Here is a 24,056-nt window from a genome sequence, read left to right on the forward strand (position 1 = left end):
TAGTTTTCCTATTTCTGGTCTGACAAGCTTTTTCAAAGTAATTTTCATGACCCATGAATTTGACTTCACAGTATCAACACAATTGTCTATTTTTCACCAACTTCAAATAAATTTGGGGAATTCTCTTTTCTTCTTCTTCCTCCTCCCCCTCCCCCCCCTCCTCCTCCCCCCTCTCCTCTTCCTCCTCCTCCTCCTCCTCCTTATTTTCTTCTGCCTCTTTTTTTTTTTTTGCCAGTTCTAGGACTTGAACTCAGGGTCTGAGCACTGTCCCTGAGCTTCTTTGGCTCAAGGCTAGCACTCTACCACTAGAGCCACAGTGCCACTTCTGGCTTTGTTTGTGGTACTGAGGAATTGAACTAGGGCATCATGCATGCTAGGCAAGCACTCTACCACTAAGCCACATTCCCAGCCCCTTTAAAAAAGCAAAAAGAAAGAAAGAAGGACCAACTGAAAAGCAGTGAAGTACACCTACAGCCTTGATTGTATTTAAGAACCATTTCCCTCTAACAAGGAAGCACAATGCTTAGAGAACTCGGTGAAGCTTGGGATTATCTTTTAAGAACAATCCTTTTCAAGGCAGAATTCAGAATTATATGGAAATGCAGCTGTCTATGGTACACAGCCCTCGGATTAAGAATGCTCTCGGAAAAGCTAAGGGGCCTCCCTGGCATTTTAAATTGGTGGAGTATCAAGTTCAGATTTGTATCTGAGAAGTATCATCTCGACAGGTAGAATGTTGCAGGTGGCGGGAGAAGGGGCTGAGTGATGATTCAGGCAGGAAAAGGGGGTCCTGTCATAGGAGACAACGCCAGGTAAGCCAAGGGGGCTGATTTGCCAGCAGAGAGACAATGGCCTTAGGTCTTGGTGTTTGGGGTGTGTGTGTGTGTGATTGGTGTGTGTGTGTATGTGTGTATTTGTGTGTGATTGGGGTGTGTGTGTGATTGGGGGTGTGTGTACGTGTGTGTGATTAGGGTGTGTGTGTGTGTGATTGGGGTGTGTGTGTGTGATGGGTGTGTGTGTGTATTTGTGTGTGATTGGGATGTGTGTGTGTGATTGTGATTGGGGTGTGTGTATGTGTGTGATTGGGGTGTGTGTGTATGTGTGTGATTGGGGTGTGTGTGTGATTGGGGGTGTGTGTGTGATTGGGGTGTGTGATTGGGGTGTGTATGTGTGTGTGTGAATTGGGGTATGTGTGTGTGATTGGGGTGTGTGTGTATGTGATTGGGGTGTGTGTGTATGTGTGTGTGATTGGGGTGTGTCTGTATTTGTGTGTATGTGATTGGGTGTGTGTGTATGTGTGTGTGATTGGGGTGTGTGTTTATTTGTGTGTGTGTGATTGGGGTGTGTGTGTGTGATTGGGGGTGTGTGTATGTGTGTGTGTGATTAGGGTGTGTGTGTGTGTGTGATTGGGGTATGTGTGTATTTGTGTGTGTGTGATTGGGGTGTATGTATTTGTGTGTGTGTGATTGGGGTGTGTGTGTGTGACTGGGGTGTATGTGTGTGATTGGGGTGTGTGTATGTGTGTGTGATTGGGGTGTGTGTGTATTTGTGTGTGTGGTGATTGGGGTGTGTGTGTGATTGGGGTGTGTGTATGTGTGTGTGATTGGGGTGTGTGTGTATTTGTGTGTGTGGTGATTGGGGTGTGTGTGTGATTGGGGTATGTGTGTGTGATTGGGTTGTGTGTGTGTGATAGGGTGTGTGTGTGATAGGGTGTGTGTGTGATTGGGGTGTGTGTGTGATTGGGGGTGTGTGTATGTGTGTGATTGGGGTGTGTGTGTGATTGGGGTGTGTGTGTGATTGGGGTGTGTGATTGGGGGTGTGTGTATGTGTGTGTGATTGGGGTGTGTAATGTGATTGGGGGTGTGTGTATGTGTGTGTGATTGGGGTGTGTGTGTATTTGTGTGTGTGTGTGATTGGGGTGTGTGTGTGTGATTGGGGTGTGTGTGTGTGATTGGGGTGTGTGATTGGGGGTGTGTGTATGTGTGTGTGATTGGGGTGTGTAATGTGATTGGGGTGTGTGTATGTGTGTGTGATTGGGGTGTGTGTGTATTTGTGTGTGTGTGTGATTGGGGTGTGTGTGTGTGATTGGGGTGTGTGTGTGATTGAGGTGTGTGTGTGATTGGGTGTGTGTGTATGTGTGTGTGATTGGGGTGTGTGTGATTGGGGTGTGTGTGTGATTGGGGTGTGTGATGGGGGTGTGTGTGATTGGGGTGTGTGTGTGTGATTGGGGTGTGTGTGTGATTGGGGTGTGTGTGTGTGATTGGGGTGTGTGTGTGATTGGAGTGTGTGTGTGATGGGTGTGTGTGTGATTGGGGTGTGTGTGTGTGATTGGGGTGTGTGATGGGGGTGTGTGTGATTGGGGGGTGTGTGTGTGATTGGGGTGTGTGTGTGATGGGGGTGTGTGTGATTGGGGTGTGTGTGTGTGATTGGGGTGTGTGTGTGTGTGTGTGATTGGGGTGTGTGTGTGTGTGATTGGGGTGTGTGTGTGATTGGGGTGTGTGTGTGATTGGTGTGTGTGTGTGTGTGATTGGGGTGTGTGATGGGGGTGTGTGTGATTGGGGTGTGTGTGTGATTGGGGTGTGTGTGTGTGTGTGTGCGCGTGTGGAGTTGGGTCATGGGAGAGGCAGCACTGCCAACAAGATGCTCTGGGACAAGAGGGCTTAGTGTATGGGGCTGGGTGGGAGGGGGAGACAACCATGGGGGAAGCCCCCCCCTCCTTCTACGAACTGGCCGTGGACTAGTGGATGAATTAGAAATGTCCTTCCTAGGGGGGCTGAGGCACTAACTATTGAGGTTAAAGATCCCAGTGGTGACTTCTGAGGGGAAATGCATGGAGGAGAGTTTGAAAGTGAAGGACATAACACCCAAATGAATTCTTACCTCAGCGAGGCTGGAAAGTGTTTTAAACCTGGCCAGGCTGACGTGAGCACGCAGCTAGGGCCTATAGGAAGCCGCTTTCTGGGTTGGTCCAGAAGAAGCTAGTCGAGCAACAGCCCACGTCAGCATCTTCCTTCCCTCAGCTGAGCAACCCTGCGGGCGCGTGCACCTTCCCCGGCAGCCGAGCCCGGGAACTCGCTCCCGCCCTCTGCGCATGCTCAACGCCCGAGACGGCGTGCGCGCTCCCTAGGGTGTGGGCGTTGAAGCTCCGCCCCCAGATCCTGGCTCAGGTCGCCTCCACCCACCTATCTTCTAGGTCTCTGAGGCCCGCGCGCGCGTGCGCGCGCCTCCAGCTCGGCCCCGTTCCTCTGGCCCGCCCTCCTCCACTGAGGGGCGTGCAGAAGCTGCACTCGGGCGGGTGGGGCCGCGAGCCCGAGGGCGTGCGCGCGCGCGCGCCGCCGCCAGCTTGGCCCCGCCCTGCAGCCACGCCCCGCCTCTCCGACCTGCCTCCCGCTACCCCGAGGGCGCGCAGAGCCCCGGTGTCCGCGCGCGCGCGCGCTCTGCGGTTATGGAGATTCCCGGGAGCCTGTGCAAGAAAGTCAAGCTGAGCAACTTGACTCAGAACGCGCAGAACTGGGTGAGCGAGGGCGGCCGGGGAGTTGGGGGGGGGGCGGAGGGCGAGGAGTAGGGGGTGGTCCGGGGAAGCCCGTTGCTTTCCGCCTGCATCCTCGGCAGGCATCCTCCTGGGGGTGGGCACCGGGACCGCGTCGTGTCCTGGCGGGGACGGTGGGTGGTGGCGGGGCGCAGAGGCGTGACGGCAGCGGCCGTGGGGTGTGTGTGTGTGTGTGTGGTGGGGGTCTCGATCGGGGCCCTGCAGCGCCGCCCCTTCCTCGTCCGTGGGCAGAACTCCCCCTTTCCCCCCCTCCGCGCCTCGGTTCCCACGGAGTCCCGGCGCCCCGCGGCCCCGGCGGGGGTGGGGGCGGGGGTGGAGGGGTCGTGGTGTTTGCAGCGGTGGCGGAGGCCGGGCCCTTCCCTCTGCACGACCCTGCTTCTCCTGGCTCTGCCGGTGGGGCTGGCCCAGGTTGGGGTCGATCTCCATCCACGGCTTTCCATGGCTGAGTTTCAGTGGGCCCGGGGGAGAGGACTCCACAATGTGGCCATTCATGAGCGGAGACGGGCCCTCCACTGAGGCCCTTTGTGTCTCTGCTTGAAACTGCAATGTCTGACCAAGAAAGAACAAAAACCAAAAGCTTAGTTTTAAAGGCTTGATCGGTGGTGACAGTAAGTGTGGCAAGACGAATGGTTTATTACGTTTGGCAGCGACTCACCTCTTAGGGTTGTGGGCCAAGGCTTGTGTCTTCAGAAGGAATTCCTCCTTCCTGAGAAAGCTAAGATGATAAACTCCTGAATGGGAGAAGGCCCCGCTTTGGACTTTTTGGAAAGACCCTTGTTTTAGCTTTGGATGGAAATGTTTATTTCCCAGTCTGACAGAACCTTGAAGAATGCAGTATTAGCAAATCAGCACTTGTCCACAGTGAGCCAAAGAATTAAAAAAAAAAAAAAGCAGTTTCAGGCACATGTCCTTTGGGAATTATTTTCTTGACCAATTGTGTTGCTATGATCAAGAGTTTTCACTACTTTTCTTTCCCCTTGAGAGAAGAGGTGGACTCCTGGCCAGGGTTCAGCTGCCAGCCGTGCCAGTCACCTGAGAGTCAGGGTAGAGTGAACAAGTAAGTCATGCTGCTTTGAATCTCACCTGATCAAGGGTGCACTTTAGTGTGTCCTTCACAGGATTTTTTTCTATTTAATGAGCAGTGATGATCATAAATTTGAGTGTGGTGAAGCCAACTGCCTTGAAACCCAAACTCAGTATTGCTCCTGTTACTTTGAGGAAATACGGATGACTAAACTGGGGTATTTGCAGGGTAATTTTTATCTACATTATCTACAACTCATTAACTATCATGCCACCTGCTAAATTAAAATGTATGTGGAGGACTATTGTAGACACGGAGATAAAAAAATGTAGGATGTAGTGTGTGCCTTCTTGTTGCCCATGGCCTTATTGTTGTATTGTAAATAGCAAGTGGCATTTGCTCTCTAATAAATACCTTTTTTCCTCCCTCAGGGGGATGGAATTGAGAGCCTTTCCACACAAGCAGGCTATCACTTCAGTCACATGCTTTTGCTTTTAGTTTATTTTTCAAAAAGGGTCTCTCACTTTTGCCCAGCTGGCATCAAAACTCCCTCCTGCTGCCTCCATTACCTGAATAGCTGAGATTAAAGGCAAGTATTATCATACCCTGGGGCCCCCTATGTTTTGAAACTTGTTATCTCTCTATAGCCCAGGTTGTTCTGGTACTCTTCAATCCTGCTTCCCTAGTGCTGGGATTAACAGGTGTGCATCATCACTTTGGGCTGCTGGCTCTTTATGGACCTCACTGAATGACATGGGCAGTTTTATTGCATTGAGAAGAGTTCAGCTATTTTGAGGCCCTTGGGAACTCGTGTAAGAATTATTTACTTGAGAGAAGAGACTTGTTTGACTACTATGGAGAGTTTGTGTTAGGGAGTGGAGATAAGGTGGAGTAGGTAGGGTGGAGCTGGGTTATGTGGATATTTCACTGCAGAGTTAAGACAGGATTCTATCGGAGATGTGATGGGGACAGAATTCTTTATTTTCTGAGCCTCCTTAATAGAGCACCTGCCTTTTACATACTTAAATCACTCGATGGGTCCAAGTGTGAAGAAGCCATATACTTTTATTGTTCCCATCACAGGATAAAATTGGTCATCCAGGAAGACCAGTTTACCAAAGAAATGCAGACACCATTAGAGCCACAGAAGTCCTGGAGACTGGAAAAGGTTATAGGAAGGGAAGGGTTAAATAGATAGGAAGTATATCTGGCACATGAGCACTATTTAAAGTGTTTCATTTATTTACTTATTGTCTTTAAGCAGTTGTACAAAGGAGTTGCCTTAAAATAGTTTATGAATATAATACCTCTTGATCAATATCACTATGAAGTGTTCTTGTTGATAGATGCAGTGTGAGCAGGTGAAAGGCAGGCTAAGGAGGAAGCAGGAGGAGGAGAGCAGATAAATTGAAACTCTTCAAGAAGATCTGACTAGAGGTTCAGGGCATGGGAGGGAGAGAAGAAAAGCAATGTTGAAGTTTTGATCTCAGGAAATGGGAAATGTGTGGCTTTCTGAGGGATGTATCCTAAGAGACAGGTTTAAAGCATGAGTCCTGGCTGGGTTTTATGATGTATACCTGTAATTGGAAGACTGAGGCAGGATTGTGGGTTTTAGGACAGCCTAGGTTCCTTAGCGTGACTTTCTCAAAAACAAAAGCAGAAATAAGAGGACTGTGGAGCTCGCTGCCTGGACTCTAATCTGTGCTCCATTGTTTTAATATGATTGTCACTTGAATTCTCTCTGTATTTTATAAGCCTGCTATTTATAAAATGGGAATGATACCATCACAAGGATAGTGGAAAATGAAAAGTTACTGATACTATTATCTCCATCTATTTCAATTGGTAAAAAAACCAAAGCCTGGTGCCTTTGAGGGACAGTCTTAGTCGAGATAGTAGATATAGAGAGATGGTGTCTAGTAGAAATATCAGCCACGGGGCTAGGAAAGTGGCTCAGTGGTAGAATGCCTGCCTAGCATGCATGAGTTCCTGGGTTCGATTCCTCAGCAGTACATAAGCAGAAAAAGCCAGAAGTGGTGCTGTGGCTCAAGTGGTACAGTGCTAATCTTGAGCTGAAGAGCTGAGGGACAGTGCCCAGGCCCAGAGTTCAGGCCCCAGGACCGACAAAGAAAAAAAAAATCAGCCACATAGGCAACTCAAAATTTTCTAGAACCCACATTAAAAAATAACAAGAAGGTGGTAAAATAACACATTTTATTTGGCCAAAATACTGTCATTTGAATATAAGCATTTCTTTAAAAAATTGTTATTATAAAGGTGATGGACAGAGGGGTTATGGTTACGTAAGCCAGGTAAAGAATACATTTCTTTTTTGGACATTGTCACCCCTTCCCTTGCTCTTTCCCAGAATATCAACATTTAAAAAAATACAAATATAAGACCAATACTACTTTTAATGCTTATAAGATTATTATCAAGCTATTTCCTTTTTTTTGTACTTAAAAGCAGGAGAATTTTCACCACACATCTTAGCTAAGATTAGCTAAATTTCAACTATTTAGTAAGTACAGAAGACACCACAGTGGAGAGATGTGAGTCAGGTTGAAGCTGGAAGTAAAGACTTGGTGGTGAAATTTGAATTAGAGACTATAAAGCGAATTAACGCAGGACCAAATTCTAAGCTTTGGATGCTATCTGTTGTTAAGGAGCAGATCAAGGAATTATGGGAAATAATGGCAAGAGGTAGGAGAATGTAGTGCTTCTATGGCACTGGGAAAAGCTTCCTGTTCAGTTGGACAGATGTAAAACTCGTATCTCCATATACATAAGGCTTTAATAGTCATACATATATATGCATATATGTGTACATACACACAAACACACATATATGGATAGTAAGGCAAAATCAAGAGTCATTAGAACATTAGAACATTAGAACATCCTTGGATCCAGTCTGACAATGGATATCATTCTATTGAATTGAATTGAATTATTCTCCAGTGGGACCAGGTTTCAACTGTTTGGTGCTGGTGGTGCTGTTTGCTGGGCTGGGGAAATTTTGAGCGAATCAGTGGTAACTCAGGTGTCCTTCATCCATTCTGCAGAATCATGTTGAGCTGAAGGCCTTCTTGGACTACTTTTGTGGGGGAACTAGGTCCAAATGTTCCACCAAATAGGCTTCAAACTGGCATGGCATTCTGAAGCATGCGGTGTTTCACTATCCAGGGTCTGCCTTACCTCTCTGAACATTCAGCCCAGCTGCCCTTCCCAGGTTTTAGAGAGGCCTATAACTATTTATCAGGGGCCTAAATCTTCAGAGCCTTGAGCTATTTTACCTCAACTTTGTGAAACACGTGGCTGTCTTAGTCACACATTCACACATTCATGTCACACATTCATGGGTTGAATTGCTTGTCCACTGCTGCATTATGTTGCCCACTCTGCTATTATCGTGTATGTGTAATCGTATTTCACTCTAGATGTTTTATGTCTATGCTGAGCTAGGACAGAACGGTGATGGAGGACAGACTGTTGGATAGGTTGGGTGCTTTGGATTGTAAAAATCCTCAGATAACTTAATATCTTAGAACTTGGCTTCAGTAAGGGGATAAACTGTGTATGTGGTAGGATTTAGATTGTAGTTTTCCACTTATTCATTTAGGTCACCTTGGGCATATTCCCTGAAGTCCTTTGTGCTTCCATATTCTTATTTGCAATAATGAGCATTCATAATAGGGATTATGAAACATAGTGAAGCTAACTATTGCATACCTCATAGAGTCACAGGGGGTTTAATAAGTCAGTATATTGAAAGCATCATGGTTCTAGCACACAAGTAATATTCCTGTAATTATTACTAATTAGCCACCTATTTAAAAGCTGCTTTGTATGTGCTTTTTCCACTTGCTGTGGGTGTAGTGAAAGACAAAAAGGTCCTGCTCTTATGGATTCTGCATTCTACTTGGAGAGTTAATAAGCAAATACATGATGGAGAAAACTTCCTATTACCAATCTTCCTTCCTTTTCCCGACCGATTTGTTCTTTTACATGTTTAGTTCTCTTTCATAGAAGGCCACTAGCCCATTCTGGAGTGTGGGCAAGACTGAGATGACACAAAATGCAATGGAGTGCAGAGGTAGAACACAGAGCATTGGCTGGGCTGTGATCAGGGGCAGGTATTGATCTTCTTACCCTAGAAGCTAGGAGATGATCTTTAAACGTGTACACACACACACACACACACACACACACACACACACACACACTTCCCAAAGAAAGGGAAAGCTCAGTTCTACAGAAGAATATGCCTGGTGTGTTGACTCATGCTGTGGTTTGTACTGTTGTCCCCAAAGGCACATGTACTAGATTCTTGATCCCCAGCCTGTGGCCCCCTTGAGAAGTGGTAGAATCTTTAAGAGATGGGTCCCATCAGTGGGGGTAGGTCCTTCAAGGGATTATTGAAATGTTGGACCCTTCCAAACTCTAATTTCTAGCTGCCATGTAGTGATTGAGTTAGCTTGCTCTCCTAAATACTCCTTGCTAGGTCTGTCTTGCCACAGGCCCAAACCTGTGCAAAGCAATCATGGACGGAGACTTCCAAAACATTAACAACCCAAACCCAAACCATTCCACAAAACCTTTCCTCCTCTTCTTTAGTTGGTTATCTCAGGTATTTTGTGATAGTCATGGAAAGCTGACTAATACCTTAGAAGAAGATGGGAGCAATGTTTTTCCAGTATGGTAGCCACTATTCACATGTGGCAACTAAAATTTAGAAAAAAATTCAGTTTTCTAGTTGTACTAACCACATCTCAAGCTCTACCAGTGTGGTTAATGAGACCCCAGGAATTGGGCAGGACAGTGTAGAGCATACCAACCTTTCAGTTCTGTTGGACAGTGTAGATTAAAGGTTACTTTGGGGTGGCTACCATTTTTTTTTTTTGTTGTTGTTGTTGCCAGTCGTGGGGCCTGAACTCTGGGCCTGCGCGCTGTCCATCAGCTCTTCAGCTCAAGGCTAGCGCTCTACCACTTGAGCTACAGCACCAGTTCTGGCTTTTTCTGCTTATGTGGTGCTGAGGAATCAAACCCAGGGCCTTATGCATGCAAGGCAAGCACTCTACCACTGAACCACCTTCCCAGCCCCCAATGGCTGCCATTTTAAAAAATACTTTATCTATGCATTTGTACATTCTTGCATTTTTGCTTTCTTTCCAGGATGAGAAAATTCGAGAGAAAGATGGAGGAGTGTGTGTGTGTGTGTGTGTGTGTGTGTGTGTGTGTGACAGAGAGAGAGAGACAGAGAGAGACAGAGACACAGAGAGAAAGACAGACAGCGACAGAGAGAGACAGAGACAGACAGAAACAGAGAGAGACAGAGAGACAGAGACAAAGAGAGAAAGAACTTTGGATTCTCAGTTTGGGGCTGTTTTGTCAATTTTAACTTTGGCAAGGACTCCTAGCAATGTGAGCCTCCCTTTCACATGGTCATTGAAGTGTCAGTGATCTTCCCAACCTGACTGCATCTTACACTGTATTTTGAGAAATGATTCTATGCTTAGTGGTTCTCAACTAGGTGAGGTTTCTGCCACCCTTAGAAATGGTTGGTGATTGGAAAGGCAGTTTTGGTTATTACATTTGGCATCTATCAGGTAAAGGCCAAGGTAGGCTAAACATCCTATAATGCATAAGACAACTCTTAAAACCAAGAATTGTTTGGTTCCAGAAGCCTTTAATGCAGATGTTGAGAAACCTTGTTCTAACCTCTGCTTTGAGTCAGAAGGAGGAAGACAAAAATCACTGAAGTCCAAACTATAAAAATAATAGTTGAAAATAAAATCTAATTGAGTTAGCATTTTCTCTTTAAAGCCAGCTTATCATTTACCATTTCTTGATTTGGCATGAATCATTATCCATATGGTATCAATACCAAAATGGAAAAGGCTTCTTCCTGAATTGTTTTGAAATTGTATTATGGTTGCTGTAGAGTCCATGGGAATTGATTCTAGGACCTTTCTGGATACCAAAGTCTTCACATGCTCTTGTCCCTTAAATAAAATATACATAATCTTTGTGGGCAAAGACTTTTTCTGTAGATGGTGGAAGGGTGCTCTTTGGATATAGCGCTTTGGCTTTTTTTTTTTTTTTTTTGGTTATGGGGCTTGAACTCAGGGCTTGGGCGCTGTCCCCGAGCTCTTCAGTTCAAGGCTAGCATTCTACCACTTGAGCCACAGTGCCAATTCTGTTTTTCTGGTAGTTTATTGGAGATAAGGGTCTTATGGACTTTCCTTCCCGGGCTGGCTTTGAACTGTGATCCTCAGATCTCAGCCTCCTGATAGCTAGGATTACAGGTGTGAACCACCGGCACCTGGCTTGGCTTTGGTTTTGTGTGGGCACAGGACTAATTTCTGTATCAGTGCTTCAGCTACAGCTCATCTCACTGGTGTCTATGAACGTTGAGATGGTTCACACTACAGGTGTTTGTGGAGATAGTAGTGGAGTAGATTTTCAGTGGCTCAAAATGGCCAGGAATTCATGGCTTGAAAATGTAGGGAGGGAAATGCAGAATGCTGATTTCAGCTGGGCCTTTGGCACTGGTCTGGGGGCAGAGCTGGACGGGTATATCATCACGCCTTTCAGGGTATACTCCTGTCTGCAGTGATAGTTGTGGCATCAGGAATGTTGATGACGGAAGGCATGCGTCCTCCAGGCCTGCAGTGGTGTGCGCTAGTAGCAGCGGTGTGAGGCTGGGGCCATGGGCAGAGGATGGGGCCTTAGACCTCAGGGTATGGAATCCCTGATTCTTCACGTATCAAGGGTAGCACTCCCTGCTGCAGTGGACCCTTTGTCCCATGTTGTACAGGACACTTCAGGGGGATGTGCTAGACCACCGTTGCACCGCTGAGCCAAGTTGTGTTAGTGAGATCGCAGTCATTTGTGTGAGAGTAGTGCTGGTGTTACATAGTGATCTCTGTTCCCTAGAGCAGAATGGACTCGACTGGTGGCTCCATTTTCAAGATGGCGTCAAGCTCTAGTAGCTGTGGAGAAAGGGGAGGTGGCAGACAATACGAGTTCATTTTCTAAAACAGAGGCATTGTGGAGACGCCAGATGGGGCTTCAAGACTGAGATGCAGTGGAGCGCTCCTGTGGCTAGGATTGTTGACACATGTGGTGGTGGCATCCGCTGGACTCTTCCAAATACTTTTTCCCTTGCAACATGGAGATGCGCTAGCCTAAGGAGCCAGGTTTGTCTGGTCTCTGCTTTGCACCTCATAGTATCCTCTCATCCCAGGGCTCCTTGTATAAGGGTCCCTCCCTCTACCCCTCACTCACTTCCTTGCTTTGCTGAGGTCTTGTGCTTTCCTTCAACCACTTGCCTTGAAATGCAGCTGTTTATTTGGTTCATTTGCTTTTGTTATTTAAAAGATCTTGCATTATTATACAGGTGATGTACAGAGGGGTTTCAGTTACATGTGTAAAGATGTGATAAAGAATATATTTCTTCTTGGACAATGTCATCCCTCATTTGCTTTGAACTGTGAAAAAAAAGATACAAATAAACAAAAATTCTTCTTGTTTTCTGTTGCAATCTTTTTCAGTGTAGTAGCAAGAACAACTAAGGTGCATTCTTTCTAGTGATTGAATTACTTGTGTTTTTCTCTTATCCATAAATCTCAGCAATTTATAGCTCATCAGATAATTTTATCTCTCCTAGTTTAATTTAATAAAAAAAGGAGCGAAAAATAATTTATAGGGCCCAAACAAATTAAGATGTATTAGATACAGGTTTCCTCTTGCCCAAGAGCAGAAGAATCTGGATGCATTCCAAAACAGAATGAGCCAGTGAAACAGGTTCTGCCAGTTTAGACAGCAAAACTAGTGTGGCAGCCTCCTTACCTTCCAGCAGAGACCTAGCTCCTTTGCCTCAGCCTACGAGGTTGAGAGTTAAAGCTAGAGAGAATTCTGCTTCGCAAGAGTCTGTGTCTGGAACCTGAGGTTTGTTTAAGTTCTTGCAAATGCACAGCTGATTTGATTCATTTGCTTCATCAGTTTATTGAAGAGAAATGGGTCTAGTTTCTCGTTATAATTTTTCACAAGTAATGATTATTTTTGTTATTAATTTCGTGTGTGTGTGTGTGTATGTGTGTGTGTGTGTGTATGCTGGTCCTGGGGCTTGAACTCAGGGTGAAGATGCTTTTTTTTTATGCAAGGCTAGTACTGTACCACTTGAGTCACAGCTCCACTTTGGACTTTTTGATAATTGGTGATTAATTGGAGATAAAGAATATCACAGACCTTCATGCTTTGAATTACAATCTTTCAATCTCAGCCTCCTGAGTAGCTAGGATTATGGATATGAGTTACCAGAAAGTTCCCAGCCTTTCACAAATAACTATTAACTCTACAGAAAAGGCTTGGCTTGTGTGGTGTACCTATTAGAAACACTGCCAGATTTGTTCCTTTGGGCCTAGATGATTTTTCTACCCCAGGGCATGAGTGATAGAAAAACTGAGATGGACAAGAGAGAAGTGTGGAAGAGAGCCTTAACTTCAGGTACTATCAGAAGTAGACCACTTTTAGAAAAGAGTAGATATAAAAGTTGAAGATATAGGGGCTGGGAAGGTGGCTCAGTGGTAGAGTGCTTGCCTTGCATGCTTGAGGCCCTGGGTTAGATTCCTCAGCACCACATACGAAAAAAAAATAAGAAAAAAGAAAAAAGAAAAAAAAAGCCGGAAGTGGCGCTGTGACTAAAGTGGTAGAGGGCTAGCCTTGAGCTGAAGAGCTGAGGGACAGCGCCCAGGCCCAGAGTTCAGTCCCCACGACCGGACCCCAAAGAAGTTGAAGATATAGATGGAAATGAAAAACTTAAAAAAAAATCTACTGACTCTTGGTGGACATCGGCAAACTTGCACAGTAGGAGTTTTCTAGTGCTTTTCCTCTTGTGGAAGTATGAACTGAACAGTGATCACAGAGAAGTATTTTCACAAGAGTTGGGAAACCAGGTGAGATATTGCAGCACCTGGATATGGCACAGAAATAAGGAAAGATGCATGGGCTGGGAAGGTGGCTCAGTGGTAGAGCGCTTGCCTTGCATGCCTGAGGCCCTGGGTTCGATTCCCCAGCACCACATAAGCAAAAAGAAAAAAAAGCCGGAAGTGGCGCTGTGGCTCAAGTGGTAGAGCGCTAGCCTTGAGCTGAAGAGCTGAGGGACAGCGCCCAGGCCCAGAGTTCAGGCCCCACGACTGGACTCCCCCCCCCCCAAAAAAAAAAGAAAAGAAATAAGGAAAGATGCATTTAAGAAGGTGGAAGACAAGAGATGGTTTTTCTATTACTTACACCTTCTCTCCCCTTCCTCTAATCCCAGGCCAGCCTGAGAGAGGGGGTGGGTGGGAGGGAGAGACAAAGAGAGAGGGGAAGAGGGAGAGGGGAAGAGAGAGGGAGAGAGAAATTAAAGAGGTTGATTCTACGTGCTTGAGACAGAGGGGAGGGGGAAGTGAACATTAAACTTTGCCTCAGATCCTAACACTGGGCCTATAGGCCAGTGAGACCCAGCACTAGCCAGGCCTGCCAGCAAGCCCTGTCCCAACATCAACCAGGACCTTGTGTCTCTAGACTCCAGGCTTACTACACTGCCAAACTGACCACAATGGCTTTGGGCACTGGACTAGCCTAAGTGGGCCCAAGTACTCAGCCCATCTTAGCTCCTGGTTAGCCCTTTCAAGCTGAAGCTCCAGGCCTGTTCTGTTACCAGGACAACTTGTGTAGGTAGGCCAGACATGTTACCATGGTTCCAGACTCTAGGCTTACCCCAAGTTCCAAACCAGCCTATTCAAGGATTCTAGCAGCAGGCCTATCCACAGACAGTGCCAAGTGGCTTGCCAGATCCAAATTGCTTGACTGGTGAAGTGGTTTCCCAGACAAAATCATTCTGAGAAATTCAGTCAGACTTATTTCAGTAAGTCCCTACTTTTCAGTGTGTAGACACCAACATTAAACAAGAGGAAATTTGAAAAAAACTAAAGAGACATAACACTAGTTGACAATTCAATTATTTCTACTTCTTGATGTTTGTGAATGGGTACATCTAAATAAGTTTATGTGGTAATATGTTTTTCTGGCCTTTTGTTTTCTTCATTGGGGTTTGAGCTCAGGGTTTTGTACTTGGTAGTTGGCATTCTACCACTTGAACCATGCCTCCAGCCCTGCTGTTTTGCTAGATGTTTATAAAATAGACTCTTGCTTCCTGCTCAGGTTTGTGCCTAAACCAAGGTCTGCCTAGAAAGTTTGTTGTGGCTGGGATTGTAGACGTGTACTACCATATCCAGTTTTCCTCTGTTATGATGGAGTCTTGTAGACTTTCTTGCCTGGGCTGACCTGGAATCAGATCTTCTGATCTTAGCATCCCACATAACTTGAGGTAGCCAAGGCTACTATGCTCAACAATTGATTGGGAAGGGATCTTTTGCTTACCATGTTTCTCTAGTTCTCAGACTCCCAAGTAGCTAGGACTACAGGTGTGAGCTACCAGTATCAAGATAATGATTTTATATTTTGTGAATACATATCACTAAGTGGGATAGTCATTTGGCCATGTAGTAGTTCTGTGATTAACATTTTAAGGAACTGCTGTTTTCCCAAGTGGTTGTACTAATTTATTTTCCCACAAGCGTTTGAGGATTCTAGTTTCCCCTACATGTACTGAAGAGATTCTAATTCCTCCAATGTGAAGAAATTCCATTTTGTATTTTTTTCTTTTCTTCTTCTTTTCTTTTTTTTTGTTGGTCACGGGGTTTGAACTCTGGGTTTGGGTGCTGTCCCTCAGCTCTTCAGCTCAAGGCTACCACTTGAGCCACAGAGCCACTTTCAGTTTTCTGGTTTATTGGAGATAAGAGTCTCATGGACTTTACTGCCTGGGCTGGCTTTGAACTATGATCCTCATATTTCAGCCTCCTGAGTAGCTAGGATTATGGGCGTGAGCCACTGGCACCCGGCCATTTTGTAGTTTTGTAGTTTTGTACAATAGAAACTATATTGTACTTATTACTGGTCTTGTTTACTATTAGAACTATACTGCTGGTGGGAAGTGGTACTTCATTGTGGCTTTGCTGCTTTGATCTACACTTCCCTGATGGATAATGATACTGAATATCATTTAATGCCATTATTGGCCATTTGTATATTTTCTTTGGAGGAAAGTCTTATGTAACAGTGTTATACTTTTTTTAATAGGAGAAGCTATTGAGGAGAACATCAAGCTATAAGCAGTGCGTTTCACTTTCTTTTTCATTGCAGAAAGAGTTATTTTATGTATTTCATGCGTGTATCCCTCCCTCAGCCCACTCAGAAGGCTCCTCCTCTACCACCTTCTCAGGACTCTTCCTTTTTCTTTTTTTGTGTGCTGGTTCTGGAGCTTGAACTCAGGGCTTGGGTGTTCCTGATCTTTTTTTGTTTTGTTTTGTTTTTTCTCGAGGCTAGTGGATTACCACTTGAGCCACAGCTGTACTTCTAGCTTTTTGGTGGTCAAGTCTCAAAGACTCTCTTGTCCATGCTGGCTTTGAGCTGTGATCTCATATCTTAGCCTCTTGAGTATCTAGGATTACATCCACCAGCACCCAGCCACAGGTGTCTTTCTTTTTTTGGGGGGGGGGGTCCGGTGTGGGGCCTGAACTCTGGGCCTGGGCGCTGTCCCTCAGCTCTTCAGCTCAAGGCTAGCGCTCTACCACTTGAGCCACAGCGCCACTTCTGGCTTTTTTTCTTTTTGTTTATGTGGTGCTGAGGAATCGAACCCAGGGCCTCATGCGTGCAAGGCAAGCGCTCTACCACTGAGCCACCTTCCCAGCCCAACAGGTATCTTTTTTATTTATTTATTATTGTGAAAACACTGTACAGAGGGGTTACAATTACATGGGCAAGATGAGTACATTTCTTATCAAGCATTGTAGCCTCCTCCTTTATTTCCCCTTCCCATCCCTTCCTCTCCCCGCTCCCCCACCCAAACCTCCCCCCCCACACCAAAGTTGTAAAGTTCAGTTTTCGACATAACGACTTGTACATCTCATTGTTGCAATGAGTCCACCTGTATCCCTATTTAAAATGATTTGTTTTTCCCCTTCCCTTCCACAAATTATACCGACGTGAAATACAGTGAAAGCAGGGGTTATACTGTGGGGGAGGGACATACAAAGCAACAAAGAAATAATCTTATAAATGTGTTAGAAACAATCGCATGAAAGAAAAAAAAACATTTGAATACATATCTTAGGGTTCATTTCCCTAACATCACCTTCTCTGGCCTTTTCTGCTTGCCAACAGGTGTCTTTCTTGATACCGTATTTAAAGAGGCATTCATCTTCTATCTCTCCTCTCTTAACGCTGTTTTATTTTTTACACAGTGTACATCCTTTCTCCTTGTCTTCTTTTCCCCCTCCTTTCTCCTTCCCCCCTTCCCTTTCTCTATCTTTTCTTTCTCTTCCTTTTCCCTCTTTTTTTCCTTCCTTTTCCTTCTCTTTTGTTTTGTGGCAGCATTGGGGTTTTGAACCCAGGACCTTATACTTGCTAGGCAGATGTTCTGCCACTTGAGCCACATCTACAGCCCTCACACAGTGCACTTACTACTGTTGGATATTATAAATGAGTTTTATTGATTTGCATTTTCTTCTGATAGATGGTAAGCTCATTTGAGAGTGAAGATCTTTGTTCACTTAGCATACTAGTTGGGCCTCTCAGTATGTACTGCTTGAAAGAGTGAATGAATGAATGTATGAAAGGAATAGGCACTGGAGTCCACCACCCATTAGTTATATAGTCTTGGGCAATTAACTTTTCTCAGGTTTGACCTCTTCATTTGTAAAACATAATGGTAAGAGTACCTGTGAGTATTAAATTATGTGGTGCATGTAAACTACTAAACATGGCTGTACTCTAAAGAAGACAGAGATCATCTGTTTTATCTCTCACCCTTCTTTGAGTATGTTTAACTATATGTTGGTAAGGAGTTTGTATTTGCCTTTTGAAGGACTCAAGTGAACCACAATTTTCCTCTTTTTTCTTTCCTTCCTTTCCTTTTTCTTTTTCCCAGGGGATGCAGAGGGCAACTAATGTCACCTATCAAGCCCACCATGTCAGCAGGAACAAAAGAGGTCAGGTGGTAGGGACCAGAGGTGGCTTTCGTGGTTGCACAGTTTGGCTAACAGGTAAGGTCAAGAGAGGAAAAAAAAAACAACGAAAATTACCCCTAAAGTTCCCCAAACAAAACAAACAAAAAACCAAAAACAAACCCAATATTTGTAAGCACATTTAAATATGAACTTTCTTCTTGCAAGGACAATACATAATTAATATACTGTAATTACAGTACAGTTAGATGTAATTCTTGTTGTTCTTATAGGAATAATATTAAATGAAGTAGAAGGGAAAGGCCAGAATTCATTTTAAAGCTACCAGTTAGTAGTTACTGCATTAAATTCTCTAAACTTTTGAGTGCAAATAAGACCCAGACTTTTGGGCTGGGAAGGTGGCTCAGTGGTAGAGCGCTTGCCTTGCATGCATGAGGCCCTGGATTCGATTCCCTAGCACCACATAAGCAAAAAGAAAAGAAGCTGGAAGTGGTACTGTGGCTCCAGTGGTAGAGCACTAGCCTTGAGCTGAAGAGCTGAGGGACAGCGCCCAGGCCCAGAGTTCAGGCTCCACGACCGGACCCCTCCTCCCCCCCCCCAAAAAAAGACCCAGACTCTGTTTCAAGATGCTAACAGTGTAAACTATTTGAAGAGAAAGAATGAGGGATAGGAAGTTCATAGAATCAGTGTGTATCTTTCAGCTTTTGCTTTAGTCTCTCTGATTTTTTTCCTGTGTTGGTTTTTCTAAACATCTCCCTTTGGGCTTAGCTGTGGCAGGATGATAAGAAGATAAATTGATTCCAGTTTTTGAAGTAGCTTAGAAATGATGAATCCTTTCACATGTAAGAATTGTATTTAAAACTGTAGTAGATCTTGATACACTTCCTACTAAAATTGTATCCAGTTTACCACACAGTGTGGGAGAGAGTCCCCTTTCCAGTGTCTGTGTCAGCTCTGGATTTATTAGTCCTGGAAACTTTGTTTGATGGTCAGAAATTTTTTTCTTAAGTTGCATGTTTCACTTCCATAGCAGTCTCACATTCTCCTTACCTTTCCTTCTTAAGTCTTACCTAAATTGTTAAATTGTTGCTTTTTTATTGTTCAGGTTTGTAACGCTTATATGCATTCTCTTGTAACAAATCTCTCTCTACCTTTTAGTTAGATAACTAACTTGATTCAATATTCAGTAGCCACAGCCAGTTCTTTTATTAGGGCTTGGTAACTAAGGATCCCTTAATTAGAATAAAGATATAAGAGCTTGCATTTCCTTGGTAAATAGTCTTCAAGATGATCCTCTGTTAGGATCTGAATTCTCTCAGTTTTTATATTTTATAACCTCTGGTTATCTTTTGCACAGCTTGACTGGGTGACATACTTTCTCTGTCTTGGAATTTTTAATACAGTATTTCATTTTCTTTTGGGATTTAATGTGGTTATGAAGTAGTATGAGGCTAGTTAGATTTTTCTATTCTCTTTAGACACTTTGTTTTTCCATTTGATGCCTGAGTATTCTTTTTTTCTCTACTTTAGAAGTTTTGCCTTTCTCATTGATGCTATCACCTGTAGTTGATTTTTGTCTGTGGTATGGAGTTATCTATTATCTGTTATCTACCTGCTGCCATCTAGATGGATCAGTTCTCTCAAATGTATGTATTGATTAGAGTATCCTTTCTTTGATATATAGTGTCAGCTGTTGTATATCAGGTCTCCACATGTATGTGGGTTTGTTGTGGGGGTCTTATCTGTTCAGTGATAGATTTGCCTTAACTGATACTTCTTTCTATAAGTCTTGAGATGGCTGACACCATAAGCTGAAGCACATACTTATCATCTCTCTGGCATTGTGGCCTCAGAGAATTTAGTAGCTGTCATCTCCCAAATAAAAGGACTACAGGGAAGCCCCATAGCTTTCCAGTCCTGCAAGTTACACATCACTATTTCATTACTTTTTGGGGGGGCTATAGCTTTCATTCAGTTAGCCCAGATTCAAGAGTGGGGTTTTAGATTGTGTTTTTTTCTTCTCTCTCTTTCTCTCTCTCTTTCCTTCCTTCCTTCCTTCTCTCTCTCTCTCTCTCTCTCTCTCTCTCTCTCTCTCTCTTCTTGTGAATATTGAACCCACGGCCTTATACTTACTAGGCAAGTGATCTAATACTTGGGCGATGTCACCAGAAAATGAGTCACATTGTTGAAGAGTTCATAGAAGTAGATATTTGGCTCTAAGCATCTTTGGGAAGTACAATCCATTAAATAAATATGTACTGTGTACAGCAGCTGCTATTCTACTCTCAATGTACCCATCTTCTATATTTCGTCTTCAGTTAGCCTTCTTTGCTACCTTGACTTCTTTAAGAGCATTGATACAGGAAGCTTTAGTATTTTGTCTCTTACCTTGTAACTTCTGTGGCCATAAATTCTCCTAAGAACTCAATAAGCTGGCAAAGCATTAGTGCACGCATCAGCTCTTCCCTATTTGTTGTTGTTTAATGAATAATCACCACTGGTATAGGAGTGTGGAAATGAGGATGTTCTTTTAAGGTTATAGCATTATAAATGGGTCCTTTTATCATGGTGGTCTGTGAGGGGGTGACTGTCTTGGAATAAGGAAGTAACTCCATAATTTCATTTACTTTTATCCTTTGTTTCTCTCCCTTCATTAAATATAATTTGAGTATTAATAAAAATTGGTATGTAGCTTTAGAATAATGTTAATAAGACAACCAAGTGAATGTCTGATAGTAAGACCCCTTTTGAAGTTTTACAGTGAGGGCTAGGATACCTTTGGGCATGAATATCAATAAGTTATTATATATAAACTTTAGATAGTTTTCATATATAATAATATGAATATAATGAGTATGATGGAGCTTGTTATATTAAGTCTTCATTACTAAATAGCTGTCTTTCTAACTTTCCACATGGACACTGTCTGGCTGTTTAATGTAGGCTTGTCTGGGGCGGGGAAGACTACCGTGAGCATGGCCCTGGAAGAGTACTTGGTTTGCCATGGCATTCCATGCTACACTTTGGATGGTGACAATATTCGTCAAGGTCTCAATAAAAATCTTGGCTTTAGTCCTGAAGACAGAGAAGAGAACGTTCGGCGCATTGCAGAAGTTGCTAAGCTCTTTGCAGATGCTGGCTTAGTGTGTATCACAAGTTTTATATCACCTTACACTCAGGTATGTGTTTGGGACAATCTGTTCTGATTTCATTGATCAAAAATGCAGTAGTAAGCAAAGCACATAATATGACATGAGTGTGTGGCTAAATCCTTTTCCCCCACATATATCCAAATAACCTGAAACTTATGTGTTGTTATGTGTGTGTGTGTGTGTGTGTGTGTGTGTGTGTGTGTGCCAGTATTGGCTAATGTTATACCAGTTGAGCCATCCCTCTAATTCCAGCTTTTTGCTGTTTAATTGGAGATAAGAGTCTCATAGATTTGTCTACTTGGGCTGGTTCTGAACTTTAACCCCTCAGATCTCAGCCTCCTGAGTAGCTAGGATTATAAACATGTGCCACAGGTGCCTGGTTATGCTGTAATTTTTAAAGTAAATCCAGTTTTGCTAAAACCTGCTGTAAAGGAATTCAAAAGATAGGCAAGTTGTTGAATTCAAGTCAATGCCAGCCTGACTTTTCAGTTCAGTCAACCTAGTGGGAATATTTGGCAGGTGTCAGACACCAGGGAAAGTCCAAATGTCTTTCAGGACTTCTTCCCTCATAGTTTTTTTTTTTTCCCCCTGTCCTAAGGCTTGAACTCAGGGCCTGAGCACTGTCCCTGAGGTTGTTTTTGCTCAAGGCTAGCACTTTAACACTTGAGCCACAGTGCCATTTCTAGCTTTTTGTGTTTATGTGGCAGTGGGGAATTGAACCCAGGCCTTTGTGCATGCTAGGCAAGAACTCTACCATTAAGCCGTATTCCCAGCCCCTCATAGTTCTTTGATCAGCTCTTATCAATGCTTTCTCTTATTTTAAAGACCACAGCAATATCAGATCACTTTTTGTATTTCTCTGAAGAAAGTCATGTGGATTTTTAACACAGGATTTGTTTCTCCTCTGCTAAGAAGGCACCCTGCTTCCTTCTGCCCTTCCCTTCTCAGCATCCGTTTACTTCTGTTTATGTTTTTGTATGTACTCTGTTGAGGTTACGGATTTCTCCTCTTGAATAGCTCCCCTCCTCCCTCAGGCTGTGTGGTCCTTCTCTTTTTGTACCTTGACACACCATTTTATAAGACCCCAACTTGTTGGTGCTTCTCATACTAGCAGTGATACCTAACAATGTAATTAATATCTATCATTTATCCAACGTTATGTACTGGTAAGTGTGGTGAAGAGCTCTTCACGTGAATTGATGCCTGATTCCCATCCTGCAGTATGAAAGGTAGATGGGAGGAGAGTAAGACGTTCATTGTTCAGTCGCAAATCCTCACATGAGTGACTTGTTCCCACGTATACGTGGTTGACTCATATGAGAACTTGTACTCAGGCACTGTCTTTATGACCACACTTTATCCATTGTGCTGCGCTGCCTTCAGATCTCAGTTTTTTCTATATTATCATTCTGTCTTATTTATCTTTGTAATCTAGATACCACTCCAGTTCCTGGCAGTGGTTGGTGTCTGTTAAACAACTGACTATTTTGTAAGGAAGCTCATATATCAAACACACAGTGGTTCAAGTAGAGGTTTTGGAGCTGGACACAAATAGGCTAAGTTGTCAGCTCTGGCTTAGCTTCCTCAGCTCAGGTGATTTCTACCTTACAGGGCTGCTCTGAGAAGTTGAGTTATCTTTGCAAAGCCAAGCACAGGATCTATTTTGTGATAAGTATTTAATATTACAATAAATAATAGCACATTTCTAGCACAGTAGCAGACACATTTTGATGGTTATAGAGATGTCATTTTTAAAATAAAAATTGAACTGGGCACTTCTGGCTCATGCCTGTAATCCTAGCTACTCCGGAGTCTGAGATCTGAAGATTATGGCTCAAAGCCAGCCCAGGTAGGAAAGTCTATGAGACTTAATCTCCAGGTAACCACCAAAAAGCTAGAAGTAGAGCTGTGGCTCTAATTGATAGAATGCTAGCCTTAAGCACAAAAGCTTAAGTATAGCCCTCAGGCCCTGAATTCAAGCCCCAAGACTGGCACAGAAACAAACTATAATAACAACAATAATAATTGTCCTGGAGCTAAAAATAACTTATACAAGTTCATTTAATTGAACCAAAGCAGTAGTCCTACAAAGTTTCCTGGAGACTACTTTTTGTTTTCTTGAAACCTTGGGATCAGTGTCAATATATTATCAGTTTAAAGTGTAACAAAGGAAATAAATAAGCAGAATGAGAGTTGTTTAGGTTCCTGAATCCCTGGATGTGAATGTGTTGCAAGGTAACATAACAGTGATGTTCTTGTACCTTCTGGGCATTCATGTGGGGCTCAGAAAGTGGAAGTCACTAAGGCCTTATTTGGAGATATGTCAGATGGGTCTTGGGTATCTAAAAGTACACAATGATCTGCCGTTTGGCATTCCTTGTTTTCATAGTGTGGAACTGCATCTGTAAAAGGCCTAAGCATGAGGTTTGGACTGTAATTAGGGCTTGCTGAAATCCTTGATAAAGTCTGCATTGAACCAGTTAATACAGGGCATGCAGAAGTGCACCTAAGGTGAGCAGAGGGCTCTGACAAAGCTGAAGTGACACCAGTATTATGAACTGGGTCAAGTAGGGGGAGCAGGAATGATGTGAAGTCACATTAGAGGAGTCTGTGGGGATAATGCTGTGAAACACAGCAGGAATTCTAGACTTTTAAGCACTGAAAGATACCTATGGTAAAGGGAAGCTTAAAAAAATAACATTAGGGGTGTGTGTGTGTGTGTGTGTGTGTGTGTGTGTGTGTATGTGTGTGTTTGAGTGTGTTTGAGATAGGTACTTGCTATGTAGTCCAGGCTACCCTTTCTGCTTCTGCTCTCTGAGTTCTGGGATTACTGGTATGCACCACATTATTAGTTGAATTCATTTGTTTTGAGTGGAGGAGCATGACTTGATATTTTCAGGAGCAAGAGCCAGTGGAAAGGGATAAGGCTGAACATTTCAGATGAAGTGGAGAGAAGGGGTTGAATGAGGTCCTGTAGGAAGCCTGGAGAGGGCTTGTGATTTAGATGATGTGAAAGATCGAGTGGCACAGAGAGTGAGATTCTTCGTCTGCAGATAGAATTTGCATGGAGTTGACTGAGAGCTTTCATGCCTGGGGATTTTTCTCTTTTGAAATAGGAAGAATGGTAAGTAGGCATGGTTTGTCAGGGCGTCTATGAGGAAGGTGGCCGAAGCTAACCTGAACTCCATTGGAAACAAGAATAGGGGACGTAGGCACAGACCAGCTTTGAAAAATACTGGCTGTGCTTTGGTGTAGAG

The 24,056-nt window shown here is 43.8% G+C and overlaps 1 protein-coding gene across 1 annotated transcript in view; it reads left to right on the top strand.

The window, feature by feature from the left end:
* The first annotated feature begins 3,372 nt into the window (after positions 1-3,372).
* The window catches only part of Papss1 (3'-phosphoadenosine 5'-phosphosulfate synthase 1), a 65,700-nt gene continuing 45,016 nt past the window's right edge, over positions 3,373-24,056 (top strand). The window contains exons 1-3 of the mRNA XM_042701729.1: positions 3,373-3,514; positions 17,611-17,725; positions 20,591-20,826. Coding sequence (XP_042557663.1) covers positions 3,446-3,514; positions 17,611-17,725; positions 20,591-20,826 — 420 coding nt within the window. The 5' untranslated portion in view covers positions 3,373-3,445. The remainder of the gene's footprint in view (positions 3,515-17,610; positions 17,726-20,590; positions 20,827-24,056) is intronic.

This window comes from Dipodomys spectabilis, unplaced genomic scaffold (genome assembly GCF_019054845.1).
Source record: "Dipodomys spectabilis isolate Male_0828 unplaced genomic scaffold, ASM1905484v1 ptg000297l, whole genome shotgun sequence".
Taxonomy (NCBI): Eukaryota; Metazoa; Chordata; class Mammalia; order Rodentia; family Heteromyidae; genus Dipodomys; species Dipodomys spectabilis.